Source organism: Aegilops tauschii, chromosome 5 (genome assembly GCF_002575655.3).
Source record: "Aegilops tauschii subsp. strangulata cultivar AL8/78 chromosome 5, Aet v6.0, whole genome shotgun sequence".
Taxonomy (NCBI): Eukaryota; Viridiplantae; Streptophyta; class Magnoliopsida; order Poales; family Poaceae; genus Aegilops; species Aegilops tauschii.
Window position 1 is genome coordinate 61498056 of NC_053039.3, and position 27853 is coordinate 61525908.

Consider the following 27853-nt stretch of genomic DNA (forward strand, 5'->3'; position numbering starts at 1 on the left):
GCGAGGCGATGGATATTTTCTCATTATCCGCTGGCCACGTGTAGCGTCGCCCATAACCTATTTAGTTATATAGGAGTGCATGACGATGAACTCTTGCGAGTGATGATGAAGTACTCTAGATGCAATAAATATAATTTATCGGGATTATTAAATGTTAGTCGACTGAGACTTAATAAAGTCACAATCCAGTCCATACTATATTCGTGATATCTTACATGAAGATCCGTGTAAAAAAATTTAAAAAGTTTTTTCTCCATTTTTATATATTGTGTCACTTGATTAAGACTTCGTTAAGTCTCTCTAGCCACACCCATAATTGATATAGCCTGTTGCCCGAACAAAATTTATAGAGATTACCAAGATCATACCGTGGGAATCTTATATATTCAAAGATGTCTGGATGATTATGTGTCATATCTGATCAAGCACGATGCATCTCGGTCAGGTGCATGAGAGCAAAAATAGAATGTTGGTTAGATATCACACGATCAATCTTTTTTCTTTGAACTTTTGTTTAGAAACACAAATTATGTAGCATCCAAAAGACTAAGGCCCCGTTTGGGATCCACCGGCTCCAGGGATCTGCGGAGTGGCTGTTTGCCCGCTCTAAAATTTTGAACTACGCTCCGTCCGCTCCCGGAGCGGAGCCGTGGAGCAGAGTGGCGCTGAACAAGCCCTAAGTCGACGCGCCTTGAAATTTACAAAGTCACTATAGTTGACTAAACATCGTCTCTCACTGAACAAAGATCTCCAAAAACCTAGAATAGATAAATTCAAAAAATGCGAACACTAATACCAATCTGGCATAAACCAAACCATATGAGCTATGCTCCATTCGTGATCGTTTGTCTTTTCTGTCGATTATATTGGGCTTGATTGCTAACCAGTCATGCCACACGATCATGTAGCCAGGAGCTAGCCCTAGCCAGATGCAGCAACGCCTGCACGTTGCTTTGCTAGCTGCTGCTTGAACGAAGACAGATCCACGATCTCCCACATGCTGCGCATGATGATCGGTCAAGCTCGTCCGTTGCGACCGTGGGGCCCACTGGAACGGGAGCACGCTACTGTGATCCCGCGATCCGTGGCGCAAGACATGGCGTGCCAAATCATGTGGTCGTAGGCGACATGAGTTGCTCATGCATCCCTGTCTGGTACCGTGCCTGCACGCGGTGCACCGCAGCTGAGTACTTGAGTTGGACCGGAACGTGCCCGCATCGTAGGGCGCGCTGGGATGGGAAGAAGAGCTCAGCGGTCTGGTCCGTGGAGCTTGGGGTTTTGTGATCGAGTTTAACAGCACGTTTTTTTTTGAGTAACAGCCCACTCTTTATTGATCAAAGTCCCCAAAATGTGGAATAACACGTACGTCGTGGGGTTGGCCAAACCACATGACGCCCCGGAGCTAAGTTCAAAGCAAACCTTGCTAACTTATGAGCCTCTACATTATTGTTCCTATCTTCAAAAATAAAATTACAAGAAAAAAAGTACTTCTAGCTACAATTTCTTTGATGATTGCCGCATGTTTTCCTTTGCTTCCCTGCTGAATGTCAGTGATTACCTGCTTCGCATCTGATGCCACCACAAACTGCTGGAGAAGCTGGGTCGTCCACTCCTTGCACCACAATTGCTGAGCTCCCCAAGTAATTTTCATTTGTATCTCGGCAAACCACCGCAGCCGAGCCACCCCTTCCTGCTCTCACTGCCGCCTTGACATTGATTTTTCCATGATTTAATGGTGGTGCTCGGGGGCGCCTACCTGCATTGGCTGTATTTCTTGCCGCTGGGGCTGCTGCAACCTTCATGTCCTTCTCATTGACAATTTCCAATTCAGCTAAGTATCTTGAGATGAAAGAGTGCATAGCTTGTGGACTCTGAAAGACTCCCTCGTGAATGGCTTTCCTCCTTGCTGTCCATATGGCCCACAACGTCGCGGCGAGTTTCACAAAATGCCCATGTGATAATGTTTCAATCTGTGAGAATAGCCAAAGCTTAGCATGTCGCTCTGTGTTGGAAACCAAAGCTTGCACTAGCTCTTCCTCTGTCAAGGCCCAAGTGCATCTAGACATAATGCACTCAATCAGCGAGTGCCGCCATGAATCCGGAGCACCACATATACCGCAGGCCGAGGTAGTTGACATATGTCGGTTAGCGATTGTTTTGATAGTCTCCATAGGAACATCTTTATCTTGGCTGGCACTTTTGTATTCCACAAAGATTCCCAATGCTTCTCCTCTACCCTTTCACTTTTTTTGAGATAATGGGCAGCCTCATTCATACATTTCAGAACTGTTCAGTACAAACTATATTCCTAATAACTTCAGGAGATACATTAAACCAGCATGACCCTTCATCATGTTTAGCAGACTTTGCTAGAACATGAGCTGCCTCATTACAGCATTGACTAACATGAGTAAAACAACAGGATAAGAACCTTGGAGCCCTACTCTTAATGTCAAAAACTACAGCACCTGTGTGAGACCTGTCATCCACTTTACTCTTAATTTTACTGATCAAACTGGCACAATCTGTCTCCACAAGGATTTTCTGGAAACCGGAATCTTCAGCAAAAATCAACGCATGGCGCATTGCAATAGCTTCACCCAGCTCCGGATTATCAACATGATGAATAAACCCTCTGCTTGCTGCCAGCACCAGACCTAGATGATTTCGGATCACAACACCAATGCCCATGTGTTTAGTCTGGGCAAAAATCGCAGCATCAACATTGACCTTGACCGACTCAGTCGGCGGCGGAGACCACTTCGGGATTGACACCTGGTGCTCACGCCTATCGGAGCCAGTCGACCTGAAATTGTGCAATAAGATGAAATTAACATAAGCTTTGATCTTGCCTACCACACGTGAAGGATGAGACATTTTTTCACCATTTCTTATGTTGTTCCGGTTCTCCCATATATGCCAAATCGCCACAGCAAGGATCAGTGCATGTAAATCCGAGGCACTAGAAATCCAATCCAGTAGCCATTGTTGTATATGGACAAAGCTTTTCAGTTTTAAAGACAAGTTAAAACACTTTTTAAGCTCTGCCTAGGTTTCTTTAACATAGTGGCACAAAAGGAGGTAGTGTTCGAGAGTCTCAAACTTGTTACAATATATGCAATCATACCTTGTTGCAATTGACCGTTTGTGGAGCTGATCACTCATAGGAAGGCAATTGTGAGCTATTCTCCATAGTACTATCTTCATTTTATCTGGACACTGAATTCTCCACAGATTCTTCCACAACTTCTGCATAACATCTTGATTCGAAGAAGATCCACTACCGACAGAACTTCGATTGATCCAGAACTGATTTGTTCTTGCTAGATTGTAGCCCGACCTCACTGTATAAATTCCATTTTTGGTATATGGCCAGGAGGCGAAGTCGCTGCACCCTTCAAAGCTTAGGGGAAATTTAAGAATTCTTTCTGCAATGTCACGATCAAAGAGTTCTCTAACAGTATCTTCTTTCCAAGTGGAGCCGTTACTAGAGATGAGAGAGCTCACTTTTTGGTTATCTGCATTGTCTCATGTATGGTGTCTGGTATCCAGTTTTCCCGGATGATAGAAATTTGTTTTCCGTCTCCAACTCTCCATAACAATCCTCTCCGCATGAGCTCCTTCCCATACATAATGCTTCTCTCTACCCTTTCACTTGATGTGCTTGCTGAACCATCTAACCATGCTTCCCTTCTCTGCTTCGTCGCCACCAACATATTGTAAGCAGATTTTACCGAGAATTGACCTTTCTTCTCAAAATGCCAGCACTAGAAATCTGGAACGTTGCTAGTACACAGCGGTATTCCTGCTATCACCTTCGCGTCGAAAGGAAAAAAAACTTGGTGGACCTTCGGCATGTCCCAGGTCGCCGTTGTTGAGTCTATCAGCTCGGCGACGCGTTGAGGCAGGTCCTGCGTCAAACACCCATACGGTCTCAACATCTCATCTCTTGGCAACCAATTTTCTGACCAAATCAGTGTGTCTTCCCCGTTACCAATTCTCTTTATCAAGCCCTGAGTAAGAATATATCTTCCATCAACAATTGCTCTCCAGATCTGACTTGGGTGGGATCCCAAGTTTGCATCTAAAATTGTTTGCCCCGGGTAGTAAACCCCTCTCAAGATTCAGGCACTAAGGGACTCCGGGTTCTGCAGCAAGCGCCATGCTTGTCTGGCAAGTAGTGACAAGTTTAACAGCACGTGGAGCCTCTTGTTTTGGAGTAGACCAGGGCATTTCTGAGCCGGGTTTCAAAAATCCTGGGCCCGGCCCAGGCCGGCCCGCAGCCCGAGAAAATGCCTAACTTCCGTATTTAAAACAATAAAATAACTATTTTGGGGGGTTAACAATATAATACTATGCCTATATTTATATATATAAAAACTTGAAAATCATGTTTTCCCAGGCTTTTTAGGGCTTCAGGCTAGAAAGTGAGGCCCGTGCCCGGCCCGGACATCAGGCTTCGGGTCGGGCCTGTCGGGTGATACGTCTCCAACGTATCTATAATTTTTGATTGCTCCATGCTATATTATCTTATGTTTTGGACATTATTGGGCTTTATTATTCACTTTTATATTATTTTTGGGACTAACCTATTAACCGGAGGCCCAACCCAGAATTGCTGTTTTTTTGCCTATTTCAGAGTTTCACAGAAAAAGAATATCAAACGGAGTCCAAACGGAATGGAACCTTCGGGAACGTGATTTTCGGAACGAACATGATCCAGAGGACTTGGACCCTACGTCAAGAAACAAAAGAGGAGGCCACGAGGTAGGGGGGCGTGCCTACCCCCCCCCCCCCCAGGCGTGCCCTCCACCCTCGTGGGCCCCACGTTGCTCCACCGACGTACTCCTTCCTCCTATATATACCTACGTACCCCCAAACGATCAGATACGGAGCCAAAAACCTAATTCCACCGCCGCGACCTTCTGTACCCACGAGGTCCCATCTTGGGGCCTGTTCCGGAGCTCCGCCTGAGGGGGCATCGATCACGGAGGGCTTCTACACATCAACACCATAGCCTCTCCGATGATGTGTGAGTAGTTTACCACAGACCTTCGGGTCCATAGTTATTAGCTAGATGGCTTCTTCTCTCTTTTTGGATCTCAATACAATGTTCTCCCCCTCTCTTGTGGAGATCTATTCGATGTAATCTTCTTTTGCGGTGTGTTTGTTGAGACCGATGAATTGTGGGTTTATGATCAAGTTTATCTATGAACAATATTTGAATCTTCTCTGAATTCTTTTATGTATGATTGGTTATCTTTGCAAGTCTCTTCGAATTATCAGTTTGGTTTGGCCTACTAGATTGGTTTTTCTTGCAACGGGAGAAGTGCTTAGCTTTGGGTTCAATCTTGCGGTGTCCTTTCCCAGTGACAGTAGGGGCAGCAAGGCACGTATTGTATTGTTGCCATCGAGGATAACAAGATGGGGTTTTTACCATATTGCATGAATTTATCCCTCTACATCATGTCATCTTGCTTAAGGCATTACTCTGTTCTTATGAACTTAATACTCTAGATGCATGCTGGATAGCGGTCGATGTGTGGAGTAATAGTAGTAGATGCAGACAGGAGTCGGTCTACTTGTCTTGGACGTGATGCCTATATACATGATCATACCTAGATATTCTCATAACTATGTTCAATTCTGTCAATTGCTCAACAATAATTTGTTCACCCACCGTAAATGCTTATGTTCTTGAGAGAAGCCACTAGTGAAACCTATGGCCCCCGGGTCTATCTTTATCATATTAATCTTTCAACACTTAGTTATTTTCATTGCTTTCTATTTTACCTTGCATCTTTATCATAAAAATACCAAAAATATTATCTTATCATACCTATCAGATCTCACTCTCATAAGTGACCGTGTAGGGATTGACAACCCCTTATCACGTTGGTTGCCAGGATTTATTTGTTTTGTGTAGGTGCGAGGGACTAGCGCGTAGCCTCCTACTGGATTGATACCTTGGTTCTCAAAAACTGAGGGAAATACTTACGCTACTTTGCTGCATCACCCTTTCCTCTTCAAGGGAAAACCAACGCAGTGCTCAAGAGGTAGCAAGAAGGATTTTTGGCGCCGTTGCCGGGGAGGTCTACGCAAAAGTCAACATACCAAGTACCCATCACAAACCCTTATCTCCCGCATTACATTATTTGCCATTTGCCTCTCGTTTTCCTCTCCCCCACTTCACCCTTGCCGTTTTATTCGCCCTCTCTTTTTGTTCGTCTCTTTTTCGCTTGTTTTTCGTTTGCTCGTGTGTTGGATTGCTTGTTTGTCATGATGGCTCAAGATAATACCAAATTATGTGACTTTACCAATACCAACAACAATGATTTCCTTAGCACTCCGATTGCTCCTCTTACCGATATTCAATCTTGTGAAATCAATACTGCTTTGTTGAATCTTGTCATGAAAGATCAATTCGCCGGCCTTCCTAGTAAAGATGCCGCTACTCATCTAAATAGCTTCGTTGATTTGTGTGATGTGCAAAAGAAGAAAGATGTTGATAATGATATTGTTAAATTGAAGCTATTTCCTTTTTTGCTTAGAGATCGTGCTAAAGCTTGGTTTTTGTCTTTGCCTAAAAATAGTATTGATTCTTGGAATAAGTGCAAAGATGCTTTTATCTCTAAGTATTTTCCTCCCGCTAAAATCATCTCTCTTAGAAACGATATTATGAATTTTAAGCAACTTGATCATGAACATGTTGCACAAGCTTGGGAGAGGATGAAATTAATGATACGTAATTGCCCTACACATGGTTTGAATTTGTGGATGATTATACAAAATTTTTATGCCGGATTGAATTTTGCTTCTAGAAATCTTTTAGATTCGGCCGCGGGAGGCACTTTTATGGAAATCACTTTAGGAGAAGCTACTAAACTCCTAGATAATATTATGGTTAATTATTATCAATGGCACACTGAAAGATCTACTGATAAAAAAGTGCATGCGATAGAAGAAATTAATGTTTTGAGTGGAAAGATGGATGAAATTATTTGCTACTAAGAGTGTTTCTTCTGATCCTAATGATATGCCTTTGTCTACTTTGATTGAGAATAATAATGAATCTATGGATGTGAATTTTGTTGGTAGGAATAATTTTGGTAACAACGCGTATAGAGGAAACTTTAATCCTAGGCCTTATCCTAGCAATTCCTCTAATAATTATGGTAATTCCTACAACAACTCTTATGGAAATTTTAATAAGATGCCCTCTGAATTTGAGACTAGTGTTAAAGAGTTTATGAATTCGCAAAAGAATTTCAATGCTTTGCTTGAAGAGAAATTGCTTAAAGTTGATGAATTGGCTAGGAACGTTGATAGAATTTCTCTTGATGTTGATTCTTTAAAACTTAGATCTATTCCTCCTAAGCATGATATCAATGAGTCTCTCAAAGCCATGAGAATTTCCATTGATGAGTGCAAAGAAAGAACCATTAGGATGCGTGCTAAGAAAGATGGCTTTATAAAAGCGTGTTCTTCAAATTTCTATGAAAATAAAGATGAAGATCTAAAAGTTATTGATGTGCCCCCTATTAAATCTTTGTTTTGCAATATGAATCTTGATAATGATGGGACTCAATATGATCCACCTTTACCTAGAAGGCGTTCCAAAAATTCGGAGTTTTTAGATCTTGATGCTAAATATGATAAAAGTGGGATTGAAGAAATCAAAACATTAGATGTTAATGAACCCACTATTTTGGATTTCAAGGAATTTAATTATGATAATTGCTCTTTGATAGATTGTATTTCCTTGTTGCAATCCGTGCTAAATTCTCCTCATGCTTATAGTCAAAATAAAGCTTTTACCAAACATATCGTTGATGCTTTGATGCAATCTTATGAAGAAAAACTTGAGTTGGAAGTTTCTATCCCTAGAAAACTTTATGATGAGTGGGAACCTACTATTAAAATTAAGATTAAAGATCATGAATGCTATGCTTTGTGTGATTTGGGTGCTAGTGTTTCCATGATTCCAAAAACTTTGTGCGATTTGCTAGGTTTCCGTGATTTTGATGATTGCTCTTTAAACTTGCACCTTGCGGATTCCACTATTAAGAAACCTATGGGAAGAATTAATGATGTTCTTATTGTTGCAAATAGGAACTATGTGCCCCTAGATTTTATTGTTCTTGATATAGATTGCAATCCTTCATGTCCTATTATTCTTGGTAGACCTTTCCTTAGAATGATTGGTGCAATTATTGATATGAAGGAAGGGAATATTATATTCCAATTTCCATTAAAGAAAGGCATGGAACACTTCCCTAAAGAAAATAAAACCACCTTATGAATCTATTATGAGAGCCACTTATGGATTGCCTACCAAAGATGGCAATACCTAGATCTATCCTTGCTTTTATGCCTAGCTAGGGGCGTTAAACGATAGCGCTTGTTGGGAGGCAACCCAATTTTATTTTTAGTTTTTTGCTTTTTGCTTCTGTTTAGGAATAAATTTTTGTTCTAGCCTCTGGTTAGATGTGTTTTTATGTTTTAATTAGTGTTTGTGCCAAGTTAAACCTATAGGATCTTCTTGGATGATAGTTATTTGATCTTGTAGAAAATTCCAGAAACTTTCTGTTCACGAAACTAATTGTTAAAAATCACCAGAACGTGATAAAATATTGATTCCAATTGCTGCTGATCAATAAACAAATTGTATATCTCGTACTATTTTGGCTGATTTTTTGGAGTTCCAGAAGTTTGCGTTAGTCACAGATTACTACAGACTGTTCTGTTTTTGACATATTCTGTTTTTCGTGTGTTGTTTGCTTATTTTAATGAATCTATGGCTAGTAAAAGAGTTTATAAACCATAGAGAAGTTGGAATACAGTAGGTTTAACACCAATATAAATAAATAATGAGTTCATTATAGTACCTTGAAGTGGTCTTTTGTTTTCTTTCGCTAACGGAGCTCACGAGATTTTCTGTTAAGTTTTGTGTTGTGAAGTTTTCAAGTTTTGGGTAAAAGATTTGATGGATTATGGAACAAGGAGTGGCAAGAGTCTAAGCTTGGGATGCCCATGGCACCCCCAATATAATCTAAGGACACCAAAAAGCCAAAGCTTGGGGATGCCCCGGAAGGCATCCCCTCTTTCGTCTACTTTCATCGGTAACTTTACTTGGAGCTATATTTTTATTCACCACATGATATGTGTTTTGCTTGGAGCGTATTGTATGATTTGAGTCTTTGCTTTTTAGTTTTCCACAATCATCCTTTCTGTACACACCTTTTGAGAGAGACACACATGATTCGGAAATTATTAGAATACTGTATGTGCTTCACATATATCTTTTGAGTTATATAGTTTTGCTCTAGTACTTCACTTATATCTTTTAGAGCACGATGGTGGATTTGAAACTATTGATCTCTCATGCTTCACTTAGATTATTTTGAGAGTCTTAAATAGCATGGTAATTTTATTAAATAATCCTAATATGCTAGGTATTCAAGATTAGTAAAAACTTTCTTATGAGTGTGTTGAATACTAAGAGAAGTTTGATGCTTGATAATTGTTTTGAGACATAAAGATTGTGATATTAGAGTTATGCTAGTTGAGTAGTTGTGAATTTAAGAGATACTTGTGTTAAAGTTTGTGATTCCCGTAGCATGCACGTATGGTGAACCGTTATATGATGAAGTCGGAGCATAATTTATTTATTGATTGTCTTCCTTATGAGTGGCGGTCGGGGACGAGCGATGGTCTTTTCCTACCAATCTATCCCCCTAGGAGCATGCTCGTAATACTTTGCTTTGATAACTTGTAGATTTTTGCAATAAGTATATGAGTTCTTTATGACTAATGTTGAGTCCATGGATTATACGCACTTTTCTTCCTTCCACCATTGCTAGCCTCTCTAATACTGCACACTTTTCGCCGGTATCATACACCCACCATAAACCTTCCTCAAAACAGCCACCATACCTACCTATCATGGCATTTCCATAGCCATTCCGAGATATATTGCCATGCAACTTACCACCGTTCCGTTTACTATGACACGCTCCATCATTGTCATATTGCTTCGCATGATCATGTAGTTGACATTGTATTTGTGGCAAAGCCACCGTTCATGATTCTTTCATACATGTCGCTCTTGATTCATTGCATATCCCGGTACACCGCCGGAGGCATTCACATAGAGTCATATTTTGTTCTAAGTATTGAGTTGTAATTCATGAGTTGTAAGAAAATAAAAGTGTGATGATCATCATTTTTTAGAGCATTTTCCCAAGTGAGGAAAGGATGATGGAGACTATGATTCCCCCACAAGTCGGGATGAGACTCCGGACGAAAAAAAAGAGGCCATAAAAAATAGAAAAGTCCCAAATAAAAAAATGAGAGAAAAGGAGAGAAGGGACAATGTTACTATCCTTTTACCACACTTGTGCTTCAAAGTAGCACCTTGGTCTTCATCATAGAGAGTCTCCTATGATATCACTTTCATATACTAGTGAGAATTTTTCATTATAGAACTTGGCTTGTATATTCCAATGATGGGCTTCCTCAAAATGCCCTAGGTCTTCGTGAGCAAGTGAGTTGGATGCACACCCACTTAGTTTCTTTTGTTGAGCTTTCATATACTTATAGCTCTAGTGCATCCGTTGCATGGCAATCCCTACTCACTCACATTGATATCTATTGATGGGCATCTCCATAGCCCGTTGATACGCCTAGTTGATGTGAGACTATCTTCTCCCTTTTTGTCATCTCCACAACCACCATTCTATTCCACATATAGTGCTATGTCCATGGCTCACGCTCATGTATTGCGTGAAGATTGAAAAAGTTTGAGAACGTCAAAAGTATGAAACAATTGCTTGGCTTGTCATCGGGGTTGTGCATGATTTAAATACTTTGTGTGGTGAAGATAGAGCATAGCCAGACTATATGATTTTGTAGGGATAACTTTCTTTGGCCATGTTATTTTGAGAAGACATAATTGCTTAGTTAGTATGCTTGAAGTATTATTATTTTTTATGTCAATATTAAACTTTTGTCTTGAATCTTCTAGATCTGAATATTCACACCACAATTAAGAAGAATTACATTGAAATTATGCCTAGTAGCATTCCACATCAAAAATTCTGTTTTTATCATTTACCTACTCGAGGACGAGCAGGAATTAAGCTTGGGGATGCTTGATACGTCTCCAACGTATCTATAATTTTTGATTGCTCCATGCTATATTATCTTATGTTTTGAACATTATTGGGCTTTATTATTTACTTTTATATTATTTTTGGGACTAACCTATTAACCGGAGGCCCAGCCCAGAATTGATGTTTTTTGCCTATTTCAGAGTTTCGCAGAAAAAGAATATCAAACGGAGTCCAAACGGAATGAAACCTTCGGGAACGTGATTTTCGGAACGAACATGATCCAGAGGACTTGGACCCTACGTCAAGAAACAAAAGAGGAGGCCACGAGGTAGGGGGCGCGCCTACCCCCCTCCCCAGGCGCGCCCTCCACCCTCGTGGGCCCCACGTTGCTCCACCGACGTACTCCTTCCTCCTATATATACCTACGTACCCCCAAACGATCAGATACGGAGCCAAAAGCCTAATTCCACCACCGCGACCTTCTGTACCCACGAGATCCCATCTTGGGGCCTGTTCCGGAGCTCCACCGGAGGGGGCATCGATCACGGAGGGCTTCTACACATCAACACCATAGCCTCTCCGATGATGTGTGAGTAGTTTACCTTAGACCTTCGGGTCCATAGTTATTAGCTAGATGGCTTCTTCTCTCTTTTTGGATCTCAACACAATGTTCTCCCCCTCTCTTGTGGAGATCTATTCGATGTAATCTTCTTTTGCGGTATGTTTGTTGAGACCGATGAATTGTGGGTTTATGATCAAGTTTATCTATGAACAATATTTGAATCTTCTCTGAATTCTTTTATGTATGATTGGTTATCTTTGCAAGTCTCTTCGAATTATCAGTTTGGTTTGGCCTACTAGATTGGTTTTTCTTGCAATGGGAGAAGTGCTTAGCTTTGGGTTCAATCTTGCGGTGTCCTTTCCCAGTGACAGTAGGGGCAGCAAGGCACGTATTGTATTGTTGCCATCGAGGATAACAAGATGGGTTTTTTACCATATTGCATGAATTTATCCCTCTACATCATGTCATCTTGCTTAAGGCATTACTCTGTTCTTATGAACTTAATACTCTAGATGCATGCTGGATAGCGGTCGATGTGTGGAGTAATAGTAGTAGATGCAGACAGGAGTCGGTCTACTTGTCTTGGACGTGATGCCTATATACATGATCATACCTAGATATTCTCATAACTATGTTCAATTCTGTCAATTGCTCAACAATAATTTGTTCACCCACCGTAAATGCTTATGTTCTTGAGAGAAGCCACTAGTGAAACCTATGGCCCCCGGGTCTATCTTTATCATATTAATCTTTCAACACTTAGTTATTTTCATTGCTTTCTATTTTACCTTGCATCTTTATCATAAAAATACCAAAAATATTATCTTATCATACCTATCAGATCTCACTCTCATAAGTGACCGTGTAGGGATTGACAACCCCTTATCGCGTTGGTTGCGAGGATTTATTTGTTTTGTGTAGGTGCGAGGGACTAGCGCGTAGCCTCCTACTGGATTGATACCTTGGTTCTCAAAAACTGAGGAAAATACTTACGCTACTTTGCTGCATCACCCTTTCCTCTTCAAGGGAAAACCAACGCAGTGCTCAAGAGGTAGCATCGGGCCGGGCCACCCATGCACAGGTTTATTGTGGAGAGGGTGCTTTTAGGGTGACACTGATGCACTTGGTCACCAGGCGAGTATATGAAGCGACACTGGGGCTATTTTTCTTTTGCGATTTTTTTTGCATTACTCAAAGTTTAAGAGCAACAATCTTGTCCAACAATAATATCCAGCAACTCATCTGGACCGAAGCCTAGCCAAACCACGGGTCGGCGTTGCAACCTACCAAAGTTAGCCATAAAATGACTAGCACTATTACGGTTTCGACAGATATGAGTAATGCAAGAATCTCTCTCACTCATACTAGTAATGCCCTCTCTAATAATAACAACATACTTTGATTTATTTCCTTGTCCACCTTTGTGAAGGAAATATGCCCTAGAGGCAATAATAAAGTTTTTATTTATATTTCCTTATATCATGATAAATGTTTATTATTCATGCTAGAATTGTATTAACCAGAAACTTAGTACATGTGTGAATACATAGACAAACAGAGTGTCACTAGTATGCCTCTACTTGACTAGCTCGTTGAATCAAAGATGGTTAAGTTTCCTAGCCATAGGCATGAGTTGTCGTCATTTGATTAACGGGATCACATCATTAGAGAATGATGTGATTGACTTGACCCATTCCGTCAGCTTAGCACTTGATCGTTTAGTATATTGCTATTGCTTTCTTCATGACTTATACATGTTCCTATGACTATGAGATTATGCAACTCCCGAATACCGGAGGAACACTTTGTGTGCTACCAAACGTCACAACGTAAATGGGTGATTATAAAGGTGCTCTACAGGTGTCTCCGATGGTACTTGTTGAGTTGGCATAGATCGAGATTAGGATTTGTCACTCCAATTGTCGAAGAGGTATCTCTGGGCCCTCTCGGTAATGCACATCACTATAAGCCATGCAAGCAATGTGACTAATGAGTTAGTTGCGGGATGATGCATTACGGAACGAGTAAAGCGACTTGCCGATAGCGAGATTGAACTAGGTATTGAGATACGGACGATCGAATCTCAGGCAAGTAACATACCGATGACAAAGGGAACAACGTATGTTGTTATGCGGTTTGACCGATAAAGATCTTCGTAGAATATGTAGGAACCAATATGAGCATCCAGGTTCCGCTATTGGTTATTGACCGGAGACGAGTCTCGGTCATGTCTACATAGTTCTCGAACCCGTAGGGTCCGCACGCTTAACGTTCAGTGACGATCGGTATTATGAGTTTATGTGTTTTGATGTACCGAAGGTAGTTTGGAGTCCCAGATATGATCACGGACATAACGAGGAGTCTCGAAATGGTCGAGACGTAAAGATCGATATATTGGAAGCCTATGTTTGGACATCAAAATGGTTCCGGAAGAGTTCGGGCATTTACCAGAGTACCGGGAGGTTACTGGAACCCCCCGGGAAGTATATGGGCCTTATTGGGCCTTAGTGGAATAGAGGAGAGGAAGAGAAAAGGTGGAGGGCGTGCCCCCCTAGCCCAATCCGAATTGGGTGCCCCCTTCCTTCCCTCTCTCCTCCCCTTCCTTCTGTCCTACTCCTACTACTTGGAAGGGGGGAATCCTACTCCCGATGGGAGTAGGACCCCCCAGGGAGCGCCATAGTAGAGGGCCGGCCCTCCCCCTTCTCCACTCCTTTATATACGGGGGAGGGGGGCACCCAATAGACACACAAGTTGATCATTGTCTTAGCCGTGTGCGGTGCCCCCTCCACCATAATCCACCTCGGTCATATCGTCGTAGTGCTTAGGCGAAGCCCTGCGCCGGTAGCTTCATCATCACCGTCACCACGCCGTCATGCTGACGAAGCTCTCCCTCGACACTCAGCTGGATCGAGAGTTCATGGGACGTCACCGAGCTGAACGTGTGCAGATCGCGGAGGTGCCGTACTTTCGGTACTAGGATCGGTCGGATCGTGAAGACGTACGACTACATCAACCGCGTTGTTATAATGCTTCCGCTTACGGTCTACGAGGGTACGTGGTCTACGCTCTCCCCTCTCGTTGCTATGCATCACCATGATAGATCTTGCGTGTGCGTAGGAATTTTTTTGAAATTACTGCGTTACCCAACACTTTGATCATTATAACCGTTTCCGAACAATCTGATTTGATATCAACATGTAGACTACTCCATCGTAATGCCGACATAACACCTTCAGAGATAGCTAATAACCTAGCTTCCAAAATATCAGTACATGTGAAAAGGTACCTGCAAGAGCTGAAAATAATGACACTGGGGCTATTATACAAAAGTTTTTTTGGAAGAGTTTATACTTCCTTCGTCCGAAAATGTTCGTCCCTCAAATGGATGTATCTAGCACCAAGTTAGTGCTAGATACATCGTCCCTTTGAGGGACACCTTGGAACACGTTTTTCGGACGGAGGGAGTACATAAGAATCGTGGCAGTAGATGTAAATACACCAAGGTTGTTATAGTAAAGTATATAAGGTGGAATTATTCCCGTAGCTTTTTATGAAAAGAATGTGAAGAACCTATGAAGGGCGAGGCTTGAGTTAATATTAGATTTCCACATAACATGAGTGCATAGTTACAGTGAGACCATATGGAGGGTGAGGTGTGAATATGACATTCCTACATAAGACCAACACATAGTTGCAACGATAAAAGGTGGCCATAAGCTTCATTGGGCCATTTCTAAAAGACTTGGCTATTGAAATGATATAAACAAGACATTCACGTCAGACTAAAAGGGTAATAATAAACTAAACATGTGATCCAGTGAATGTAAGCAACTACATTAAAGGAGAAGAAATCATGAATGTTCTTACATGTTATGTGGGACAATGACCCGAGCAATGCATGTCAAGGGCTCCAGGTAAATTGCCCATTTTAGAAAAACATGACGCCAGTTCAAAATCTACATGATTTCACAAATTGTATGTCTACCTCCTTTGCTCTAACTATAATGTCAACTCTCATTGTTGGTCACTATCACCAAAAAGAAGGCTCGAAGAGCAGAAGGATAGCACACAAAATTGATAGTATAATGTGTGAAGTAGAAAACACCGAAAACCCTACTACATGATGATACGCTTGGTGTAGAACAGCTATGATCTTTTTTAAATGGTTAAAGCGAATTAATAGGTGTGGGTTCTTGTTTTCTAAGACACAATGTTTTTTTGAGAAATTATAAACATGTTGATTACAGTTTTAGGGAGCGAATATGCAGAGATCACATACTACTACTGCACCTTTAAAATAAAAGTCAACGTCGGGTTTATTGGGGAAGAAAGCAAATGTGGCATACTAGTCCACATAGGCAACAATGCCACGTAACCGGGTATACTTCTCTTATCATACTTTCTCTTAGGGTGCTTTTAGGGTGACATTCATGGACATCGCCAAATATGAACACCACACCAACATGAAGCGTCACTAGAGTAAATACATGAAAATTGTTTTAGTCAAGTATATATGGTGTAATTGTTCCCATATCTCTTATAAAATAAATGAGGAAAGCCCATGGAGGGCGAGGCGTGAATATAGGTTTCTACATAACATCGACGCATAGTTGCAACGGGAAAAAGAGAACACAAGTGTTATTGGGTCATTTTTAATAACTGCACCACTCCAAGTAATATAAATCAAGAAATTCTCACATTGGACATAAAAAGGGTAATAACCAGCTAGACATGAGATACACTAAACGTCTAAACCTAAGCAACTACATTAAAGGACAAGAAAGTGCATATTCTTACATCATTTGCAGGACAACGATCCGATGGACTCATGTACTACAGTGTCCAATATGAAAAAAAAAACATTACACCAATTCAAAATCTACATAATTTTGCAATTTATGTGTTTACCTCCTATGCTATAAGTGTAATGCAAAACTCTCGTTGTTGGTCACAATCACCGGAGAGAGGGAGCGATAAGCAAAAAGATGGTACTCTCTCTGATCCATATTAGTTATCGCTCAAACGGATGTATCTAGCACCAAAATACGTCTAGATACATTCGTTTGAGCGAAGGCTAATATGGATCAGAGGGACTACGACAAATACCCTCCATTCACAAACATGAGCTGGATATTACATACGGAACATCAATTAAAATGTGTCTATATACATTCAATAGGAAGTAGAAAACATGGAAAAACTGCAGTTGCACGCCCGAACGAGCAAATCTCACATATTATTGCACTTGTTAAAGTAAGGGCATCTCCAATAGAAAATACAAAGGAGAACCTGGGTACCAGCCCACCCTACATGCAAAAAAAAAATAGTAATTCAAAAAGGTTCAAAAAATTCTGAAACTTTTTTGGTATCAAACATGATCAAATATTGTAGTCGTATAAAAAGATTCGTGAGAGAAAGGCTTTCGTTGTATCCCGGGTCGATGATTCGGCAACAAACGCTATATACAAGCACTATACATGCGTTGTCGTCATAAACTTGTCTTTTTTCCCTGAAGTCAATAGAGATCATTTATTGTCCAAACTTTTTCTACGAGTACAATACCTAATCATCATGTTTGATTTCAAAAAGGATTTGGAATTTTTTGAACTTTTTTTAAATATAAATTTTTTTGACGCATATAGAGTGCGCCGGAACCCGAGAGCACCAAGTTTCCGTCCCATCTTCAATGGTAGGCGCCTAAGGCCTTGTACAATGGAAGATGCTTAGGAGAGGTGCTTAGAAAAATAAATCAGACTTTTCTTAAGCACCGGTGCTTATTTGTATAGGGTAGACGCTTAACTAAGCGTCTCTCCTGTAGAAATAGGCACCGGTGCTAGGCCTTGTACAATGGGAGATGCTTAGAGGGGTGCTTAGAAAAATAAATCGAGATTTTCTAAAGCACCGGTGCCTATTTAGAAGAGACGCTTAACCCACGTACTATTGCACTTCTTAAAATAACCCCGATATGCCAGGGTCTTGGTAGGAAAAGCAAACAAACGCGCGCCCTCCCACTTCAACTCCACCTCCTCCACCCTCCTTCTCCAGGCCCTGTTCCGACAACAAACAAAACAGTAAAACAAACCGCAACGAATCGGCGGCGGGGGTGCGCCGAATGCCGGTGGTGCCCGCGCCGCCTCTCCCCTCTCCCCGCCGCGCCCCACCGATTCGAAGCGGAATAGAACAACTCCACCACTGCCACCGCGCGCCCACTTGACAAATTTCCTATCCGATTCGAATCGGCGCGGAGCTCGTGCTCGCCCCCGCGCCGCGCGCGCGCACTGGTCCAAACCCAACCCTAGCCCCCCACCATCCCCACCACCAGATCCGGAGATCCCGCGCGGACCCGGAGGCGAATCGGCGCCCACAATGGCGGGCCTAGTCGCGCCGCCCTGATCCCCCGATCCGGCTCGCCGCTTGCTCCCCCCCCGCGCCGCCGATGGACTCCGCCCGGAGCTGGCTGCAGAAGCTGCAGAAGGACAAGGCCAGGCCGGGCGCGTCGCCCCTCGGCGCCGGGATGGCAGGGGACGACGAGGACGAGCCGGTGCTCTCCAGCGCCACCAAGCAGAAGGTGGAGGCCGCCAAGCAGTGCATCGAGAACCACTACAAGGCGCAGATGAGGTCGCTCCAGGAGCGCAAGGAGAGGTCAGTCAAGCTCGCCCGCTCGCTCGCTGCCTCGCTCGGTGCTCCCCCTGTGCCCGCGGATCACGTGGTCTGGTCTGGTGGGTGGATCGCCTGCTCAAGCGGGCTAGGATTCTGGCGTTGAATTGCCAATGTGTGTGAGTTGGGCTTGATCCCTCGGTGTCCCGGTGAGGAGGGATCAGATCAGTAGCGGCCAATTGGCGCCCTCCCTTTGTTGGTGGTGAACTGATGATCACTGTCCTGGTCTCTTCTAAGCTGGCCGCATCATGGTGGAATAATGCTGACTTCACAATGGCGGGTGTGTGTGAGTTGGGTTGGGATCCCGTGGGTGTCCTGGTGCAGAGGTATCAGATCAGGAGCCACGAATGGCACCCTGTTTAGTCGATTCATTGCGCGCTCCATTTGTTTGTCGTGATCTGTGTCCAAGGCTCTTCTAAGCTGTCTGCGTCATGGTGACATTGTGCTACCGACTTTGCAACTCGCAGACTAGCCGTTGCTGTTGACTATTGAATGCCGTGCTGGTGTTACCGCGCTAGTGTATTCGCCTGGTGCTTATGATGCAGGTGTCTAATTTTGGATGTGCTGCATGGCATGTCACCGCCGCCGCCTAATTTTGGACGATAGGTGTGCTCTTGCAATTCTGTGGCTGTGCACTTAGTTTATGTGCTGCCTTTGATGGTAGCATAACTTTGCTAGGATTCTGGTGGGAAAATGATTGAAAATTTGGGATAACTAAAGATAAAGCCGCACTGCATGGCATTGCAAAAGTTGATATGCATGGCTGTAGTTCTATGGAGTAAATTGGCGCGTCACTTGGAGTAAAATAGGGTGGAAGCGGTAATGGTGAGGCACTTCCTTTTTTGGACCAAACTTTAATGTGCCGATTGACCTAATTGTTGCTTGTGTGCTCTACAACAGAGTTTACATAAGTGCTCTATAATAATGAGGTTACCATAAGTGATAAGCGCTGTAAATCGATGTCCATTTACTAGACTTAATTGGACCAGGAAACATTCAGAATAAATATTGCTGTATATATACCTGTGCCCACGGATCACGTGGTCTGGTGGATCGCCTGCTGAAGAGGGCCAGGATTCTGGTGTTGAATTGGCAGTTTGTGTGAGTTGGGCTTGAACTGTGGGTGTTCTGGTGCGGATGTATTAATTCTTAGCCGTGAATTGACACCCTGTTTGGTTGAGTAGTTGCGACCTCGATTTGTTTGTCATGATCTGTGCCCTCGATTTGTTTGTCGTGATCTGTGCCCTAGTCTCTTCCAAGCTGGCTGCGGCATGGTGGAATTGTGCTGCCGTGTCAGGTCTACAGCACCTGTAGTCTCTGTCTTTTCAGTTAACAAGATGAAGTTCGGCCAATGGACGGCTATGATGGATGATGACAAGAAGGATCCAACGGCTCGCTCTGTGTACTTCCCTATTGTCGCGCTGTACTTTATTCTGTTTTCATAGCTGGCTATAAGATGCCAAGCACGGGGCTGTAATGAATCATTACTGGATGTGAGATCTCTCTCAACAAACACGTACAACACATATATCATATAGAGATGGATATTCCTCCGTGTTTACTGTTTTCCTCCTGCTATCCATCTTAGAACCCTAATTCCTAGTTCAACCCCTCTGATTCACAACTGGGCATGACATGCCGACCTTACAACTCGCAGAGTAGTAGCTACTGTTGACTATTGTGTGTGGTCCTGCCATTGCTGTACTAGCATGTGCCTGGTGCTTTAGGATGCAGATGTCTAATTTTGGATGTGTTGAATGGCATGTGACAGCCGCCGCCTAATTTTAGACGGGGAAGTGATTTCCTGCATTTAGTTAGTTTTAGGGCCTCTTTGATTCATAGGATTGCAAAAACACAGGAATAGGAAAACCGTAGGATTGAAATGACATGTCCATTGGGTTCCTATAGGATTTGAGTTTGTTTGATTGTATCACATGAAAAACAAAGGATTTCTTCCAAGAGGTTGGAGTGGATGCTAGAATTCCTATGAAATGTAGTACAATTGAATCCATAGGAAAAAATCCTATGGGATTCAATCCTGCGAATCAAACGACCAACGCAGAAAAAATTCCTAAGGATTCTAATCCTTTAAAAATCCTACGCAAATCCTTTGAATCAAAGAGGCCCTTAGTTTCACCAAACTTGATATATGTGAGTTTTTTTATGTCAGCATAATATTGCTAGGATTTTGGAGGGAAAATGATTATAATTTTGGGATAAGCCAAGATAAAGCTGCACTGCATAGCAGCGCAGAAGTTGGTGTGCATAGCTGTACTGCTGGAGTAAAAATAGGGTTGAAGTAGGTAAGGTAGGTGTGCCACTTAGACCAAAATAGGGTGGAAGCTGGTAAATAGTTTATCACCTCCTGTTTTGGACCAAAATCTAATACGCTGATTGACCTAATTGTTGTTGGTGTGTTCTACAACAAAGTTTACATATGTGTTCTATAATAATTGCATGTATTAGTTGAACCATGAAGCATTCAATATAAATGTTGCTGTATACATGCCTTAATTGTTCTTTCACACAATGCCTATACAAGCTATTGTACTTGATGAAAGCAATGCGTTATGATGCTGTCAATTTTGGGAACTAGGCTCGAAGTTGGTAAAGGAAGATGGCCTGTGGCCCGAAAAAAAAAGGAATGGCATGCGAGAAAAAATCTCTAGCGTAAAGAGTACAGCGGCTGTTCACAGAGGCCTTATTGTCATAGTTTGTGCTTGGATGCATTTATTCTCTTGTGACGTGCTGGCGAAACCACTTTATGTCGGTTTTGTGTCTAAGCTTGGTTCGCATGTCATTGAGTGTTTGGTCTTGATTTCTTGTTTGGTGCCATCCATCACTGCATCTTAATATATAGTTATGTTGTAGACGTTGGATGCTGGAGAAGAAGCTTGCTGATGCTGATGTATCTGAAGAGGAGCAAAACAATATCCTGAAGGATTTAGAAAAAAAGGAGACAGAATACATGCGCCTAAGGAGGCACAAAATGGGTGTTGATGATTTTGAATTGCTGACCATTATTGGGAGAGGTGCTTTTGGGGAGGTGATAAAGGCTCTTTTCTGTTTCTCGAGGAAATTTTTATTCACCGTATTTTGCTACTGCTTTACCTCTGCTTTATACTGATATTCTGCAGGTGAGACTTTGTAGAGAAAAAGCTACGTCCAATGTGTATGCAATGAAAAAGCTCAAGAAGTCTGAAATGTTACGAAGAGGCCAGGTACTTCATGTTTGCTTACTTGAGTATTATTAAATCAGGTTGTGTAGCAAAATGTTCTATTTTCTAATATATGTTCTTTCTAGGTTGAGCATGTGAGAGCTGAAAGGAACCTCCTTGCAGAAGTTGATAGTGCTTATATAGTTAAGCTCTACTGCTCATTCCAAGATGATGAGTTTCTGTACCTCGTTATGGAGTACCTTCCTGGTGGTGACATGATGACTCTGCTCATGCGCAAGGATACACTTACAGAGGACGAGTCTTCGTTTTATGTTGCAGAGACAATACTGGCAATTGAATCCATTCACAAGCATAACTATATTCATAGGTACTGTAATAGATTAACACCATAAACTGTGTAGTAACTGCAACTTGCAGCTAACTCCTCGTTACATCTTTCAGGGATATTAAGCCTGACAATTTATTGTTAGATCGAACTGGCCATCTGAAGCTTTCAGATTTCGGCCTATGCAAGCCTCTAGATAGTAGCAGCTTTCCAAATCTCACTGAACTTGACAACGCAGCGGGAAATATCACCAATACATCAGCAGATGGTGATAAGCCATTAAGTAGCACTGCTGTTCCCAGGCGAACACAGCAGGAACAACTATTGCATTGGCAGAAGAATCGCCGGATGTTGGTAAGTTATATACTTGCTTAAAAGGAGAAACATTCCACTTATAACATTGTGGTGGTTACTGTAACTCAAACATTGACCAAGACTACTGTCTAGTAGACTAATATATTGGTTCCTGCCATCTAGTGATGTGCTGCTTAATTCTTATTCAGTCCCTAGTAGGGAGTTCTAGGTCCAACAATTTGCCCACGATCATTTCTTGCAGATTAGTTTTTTTTTTGGAAATTCTTGCAGAATAGTTGTTACTCATAAAGAGGCAAGCATGGACAAAAGCATCCCATTCAATGTGGCTATAAGAAGTCAAGAACACCCAGGTGTTCTCAGCGTGAAACATACTGCATGAGTGATGAAAAACCATTCTAAGATTTTAATGCATTTGTCATTTGAACTTGCGTCATTACATGGCGAAAATTTTATACAGCCTAACATGGAAATGAATTTCTCCAATGTGTTGTATTAGCGTATGAAATCTATTTAAATGATAGGATGTTCAAATAAAGTTTCTAAGCAGATAACACAGCCGCCATTTGTTTGACATCCAATAGCAGCTGTCTTAGCTCTGTGCACTATCATTGCTCTGGTTCTGTGATATTTTACATGATATCACTGCCTTGGCTCTGCATTCATTTATATATGTTGTTTACTGGAATTTCAGGCTTATTCAACTGTTGGTACACCTGATTACATTGCCCCGGAAGTCCTATTGAAGAAAGGATATGGAATGGAATGTGACTGGTTAGTTTTGTCCTTCTTAACTTATGCAACGCGTGACTAAATTATGATGTTTTTTTCCTCATATTTACATTTTATAGGTGGTCACTTGGGGCCATTATGTATGAGATGCTTGTGGGTTACCCACCATTTTATTCTGAAGACCCAATGTCAACATGTAGGAAGGTAAATGTGAATGGTGTTTTTACATCAATTATGGTGCCATGCGCTTTCATAAGAACTGTGCTTTTGTATGTGAATCCTTGTTACCACTGAGTGGGGCCAATCATGCAGATAGTAAATTGGAGAAGCCATCTTAAATTTCCTGAAGAGGCCAGACTTTCGCCAGAAGCTAAAGATCTAATTAATAAGCTATTATGTAATGTGGATCAGAGACTTGGGATGAAAGGAGCACATGAGATAAAGGTAAAAAAATGTTCAGATTAATTGTTTTCACTTGAGTTTTGAATTTATAGTCATTCATGATCCTTCCTACAGGCTCATCCATGGTTTAGAAGCGTTGAATGGGAAAAGCTATATCAGATGGAAGCAGCTTTCATACCTGAAGTTATTGATGAGTTGGACACACAAAACTTCGAGAATTTTGAGGAGGTGAGTTTCAAGCTACTTAGGCTAGTCTCTAGTTCTTAACCCGATATACGATAAGGTACCGAGATGCCTATAAACCATGTTTCCCATAAGTAAGAACATAATAAAGAAAAGGCTATTAGCATGGGAAACTGAGATCTACTTATGCTGATGCTGGCCTGCTCTTGGTTGCGAAGGAGGCTTGTACAGAGTGGTGGCAGTCAGGAGGGAAGATGTGATAGTAGGTGAGAGTCGCCATTAGCTGGGCTTGATCAAGGATGTGTTGGGCTGAACAAGAGCTGAATGTTGGGAGGAAGGGAGGAGGCGACAATGGTGGAAGAGAGCCGACGCTGTCTGGTTTTAGCCCGAAGTAGGATGTGCCATCCGGTGGGGGCAGCATAGAGCAGGGCAGATAGAGAGGATTTACTTTAGGATTTATGGTGTGGATTTGGGTCGACTTGGTGGTTGACTTCAATTTGGGTTGGAAACTACTCCCTCCGTTCCTAAATACTCCCTCCGTTCGGAATTACTTGTCATAGAAGTGGATGTATCTAGACGTATTTTAGTTCTAGATACATCCATTTCCGAGACAAGTAATTCCGAACGGAGGGAGTATATGTCTTTGTAGAGATTTCACTATGGACCACATATGGATGTATCTAGATGCATTTTAGAGTATAGATTCACTCATTTTGCTCCGTATGTGGTTCATAGTGAAATCCCTCCAAAGACTTATATTTAGGAACGGAGGGAGTATACGGTATGCAGACTAGTGCATGATCTCACAATGCAAAAAGATTGTTTTTTACACGAAAGCTTTTAATGGTGTAGATGCATGAATATTCTTCTATATCATTTTTTAATTCATTTTTTCTGGAGTGAACTTCTGGCCCTATGGATCAACATCACTCCAACAAACAACAGAACTATAGTAATTACAACCCGTTTTCATGAACACATGGGCCACCTCATTTAGCTGATGGGCCTGTATTACTGCATTATTTGATATAAGGGAACTGAGCTTGTGGCATCTGACTGAACCTGTAGGTGTTAATCATACTGGGGTCTTTTCAGGAATAGGTCAAAAGAATCAGTTCTATGTATTTGCAGTGAAACATGCTATGCTTCCTGTTTAGCTTATATTATGAAGAAAATATACTGTGAGATGGCCGGAAATGGTACATTGGCTGGTGCAATAGTATATTATATTGGTTCTTGTAGTCTGTTCTATTCAATGTGTACTGACGGTTTTGCATCTGGTATTCTTCCAGGCTGCGCCTACAATGCAAACTTCATCAAAGGCAGGTCCTTGGAGAAAGGTACTTATTACAAAGATCAATTGAATACAATTTCCTTTTGGTGTTCTGCGTTGTCAAAAGACCTCCAGAGCATTTTTAGTGCATGTTTTCAGCGAAATGTTACTGCACTTAGAATTGAATTTTGATCCCTGCTATTTTGTTCTCTAGCATTCCTTTCCTTTCACTACCTGATCTAGGTCCTGAGCCAATGTTCGTTTGTGCAGATGCTTTCCTCCAAGGACATGAATTTTGTGGGTTATACTTACAAGAACTTCGAAATAGTTAACGATCCTGAACTTCCAGGAATAGGTTGGATATATTTCCTTTCCTGCTCACTTGTTTCTCTTCGTGTTCTTCGCAAAAAGTGGCTTGGACATATTTTTTGTACAATTCATTATTTGTGATTTTTCTTTTTGGCTTTGCAGCTGAATTAAAGAAGAAGAACAACAAACCAAAACGACCAACCATCAAATCATTATTTGGTAAAATTTTCAGAGTCCTTTCTCTCTTAAGGTATTGGGTTCAAACATTGTCATAAACTCATAATATTAATGATTCATGCACTGACATCTGTACAGAGTGTGCTGAAAGTGACGATCAGCCTGAAGGCAGTTTTTTGGGTCCATTGCCGCCTCAGTTAGAGTTGCCTGAGAGCCCCTCACCTCACTCCAGTATCTCCTCCGAAGATTCCCAAGCACAACACAGATAACAGGTGTGTGTTTTCTGGTACCCGTCTCCTGTAAACGGAAGCAGAAAAGCATAGGTGGATGTCAGTCTGCTCAAGTGGCTATTTTAAAGGGCAAATCTTAAGAGTATCTATAAGTCTGTGGAATTTGCTCTCGAGCAGCCGTTTGAGGTGCTCCAAGCCATTGTGTATGTTGGAGCTCCAGGTCATCCTGTACATTGTTACCTCATTTGTTTCCTGACGAATCCATAGTCCTCATACAGAGAGCCAGGCTATCTGCTGTAAATTCATGGACGGATCCTGTGCAGGGGATGAGGTTCGTTTCTTTCGCTGGAACATGTCATGGTATGCTGCCAGGTTTTTTTGGCGCAGAAATCTGCATTTCCGCATTCGCGTCGTGAGATTTGCGACAACGTAAGGAAGTTCTGAGGAACGAGCAACTTGTACCATCAAGGATACTCTGTAAAAGGATGCTCACTTTGCCACCTATATAGCTAAACTGTTCTTCAGTCTATATCTGCAGTAACATTTTCATGTCAATGCACTGTTAACGCATGCATGGTTATGTCCTTGAGTAGCAAGTGCTTGTGTACCTGAAACCGGTTGCTTCAGCAGAGAGGACTGCTTTTACATGATCATCGTTTTGTTGCGCTATCTTTGGTTATCTTAGCAACCAAGCTTAGCCTTAATTAATCACCACTAACATGTAATTAGCCAACAACTTAGTCCACTCAGCAGCGCATCAATGGATGACGGTCCCATTCAGGTCAAGCCCTACCTATATCTGCACTCCCATTAATAACTAGGCCAACCCCCATGCAAGTGCGGTGAGAGCACTGATGGGCTACCTCACTTGCCTCCCGCGACGTGCCACCCTCCCCCTCTAACCCCTCTCCACCAACACGACCCACACGTACGTAGTACTGTACTACACCTGCACCTAATTAACCTCGCTCTCTCGGCCTGCAGATCCTCCACCTCCCAGTCTGCTTTGGTCTGGTTTCCGCGCGCGTGCGTGCGTGCATGGACAGGCTGAGGAGCGTGGTGCTGCGCAGGTGCAAGAGCCTGTCGCGGGCGAGGAGCAGGCGGTCGTCGCCCAGCTCCTACAGCAACCTCCGCTCCATGTCGGCTAGGGACGACGTCGCCGGAGAAGATAGCCAGGCCGCGGCCGAGGGGCCGTCGGCGGTGGTGTTCGTGGGCAGCTCGCGGCGGCGGTACGTCATCAGCGCCAGGCACCTCCGCCACCCGCTGATCGCCGCGCTCATCGACGGCGACGCCGGCGATGGCGACGTGAGGAATAGCAAGGAGCCGGTGGCCGTGAGGTGCGAGGTCGTGCTGTTCGACCACCTGCTGTGGATGCTCGACAACGCCGTCGACCTGCGCGCCGGCGCCGGCGGCGAGGAAGACGCCGTCAGGGAGCTGGCCCAGCTCTACGCCACGTGCTAACCCAGTTGCAGGTGATCGACTCGTCGGTTGATATATAGTACGATCAACGATGCTGCATGAACCATGCGTGCTGGTAATAGTCCTCTCCGGATTTGATTGATTCTTTTTGTGTGTTCTTGCGCGAGATCTAAGATTCTCGGGCGCCAATGGGAAGATATATACTTTGGGTTCGTTCGTGTAGGCAGAGCAGCTTGATAGCTAATAATGGTTTTGTATTTGTTCTAGCTAATGGTTTTGTATTTTGTCAAATGATGGGAAAAAGGAAGGAGTAATCAAAAAAGACTAGAACTACTTCTAGCCAATCACCGTACAACTTGTATTGTTGAGATGCGTATTTTTTGCATTTAATTTTGTGTCGTGGCGATCTAAAGCGTATGTAAAGAGGTCGTGCTGTCTAAAGTAAATTATGTATACTTCCATTCCATTTCTTCTCTTATGACCCTTGATCAGTTTATATATGTAACAATATGTGGTCTCTTAGGTTAATTTCAGTAAAGACTAAATGAATTCACCAATATGTATAGCAACAAGAAGCAAAGCCTACGATCTCCATGGTTGATGCGCAGTGGCGGACCTAGAACGTATTTTGACTGGGGGCAAACTACTTGAGTGGGGGCATATTCTATAAAAGTTCAAAAAATTTAAGCATATTTTTCAGAAAATACAAGCAAATCTTAGTAGAATTTCAAATTTTGAGTGGGGGCTCAGGCCCCCACTCACCTCAATGTAGGTCCGCCCCTGTTGATGCGCGCAATGGCCACATTGCCTCCACTCATCCAACCGCGCAGCAAAACTTCATGACAAAGTTGCAGATGGTGTACCACCGATGCGTTAGCGACTTCACATGGCGTTCATGGATGATGTGCATATCATAAGGTGCGAAGTACTTTCTCCCATGAAATGAAGCATGCAAGCTTTGCCAAAAAAGTCGGGCCCT

The 27853-nt window shown here is 42.5% G+C and overlaps 1 protein-coding gene across 2 annotated transcripts; it reads left to right on the plus strand.

Annotated features, from left to right (window-relative positions):
• Positions 1–17719: 17719 nt before the first annotated feature.
• Positions 17720–27096, plus strand: LOC109743228 (uncharacterized). Of its 2 annotated transcripts, XM_073499822.1 has the most exons (15): positions 17720–18318; positions 21205–21379; positions 21471–21554; positions 21638–21879; positions 21954–22191; positions 22844–22923; positions 23001–23085; positions 23194–23325; positions 23398–23511; positions 24759–24806; positions 25010–25094; positions 25211–25298; positions 25723–25786; positions 25828–25884; positions 26440–27096. In XM_073499822.1, exons 1-15 carry the CDS (start codon positions 18113–18115, stop codon positions 26914–26916), a joined length of 2175 nt encoding a protein of 724 aa, XP_073355923.1. In that variant the 5' UTR covers positions 17720–18112; the 3' UTR covers positions 26917–27096. The 2 variants fall into 2 exon arrangements, with proteins under 2 accessions (XP_073355923.1, XP_020157900.1); XM_020302311.4 differs by lacking the exon at positions 26440–27096 and having other exon boundaries at positions 25211–25267; positions 25364–25984.
• The last annotated feature ends 757 nt before the right edge of the window (positions 27097–27853 follow it).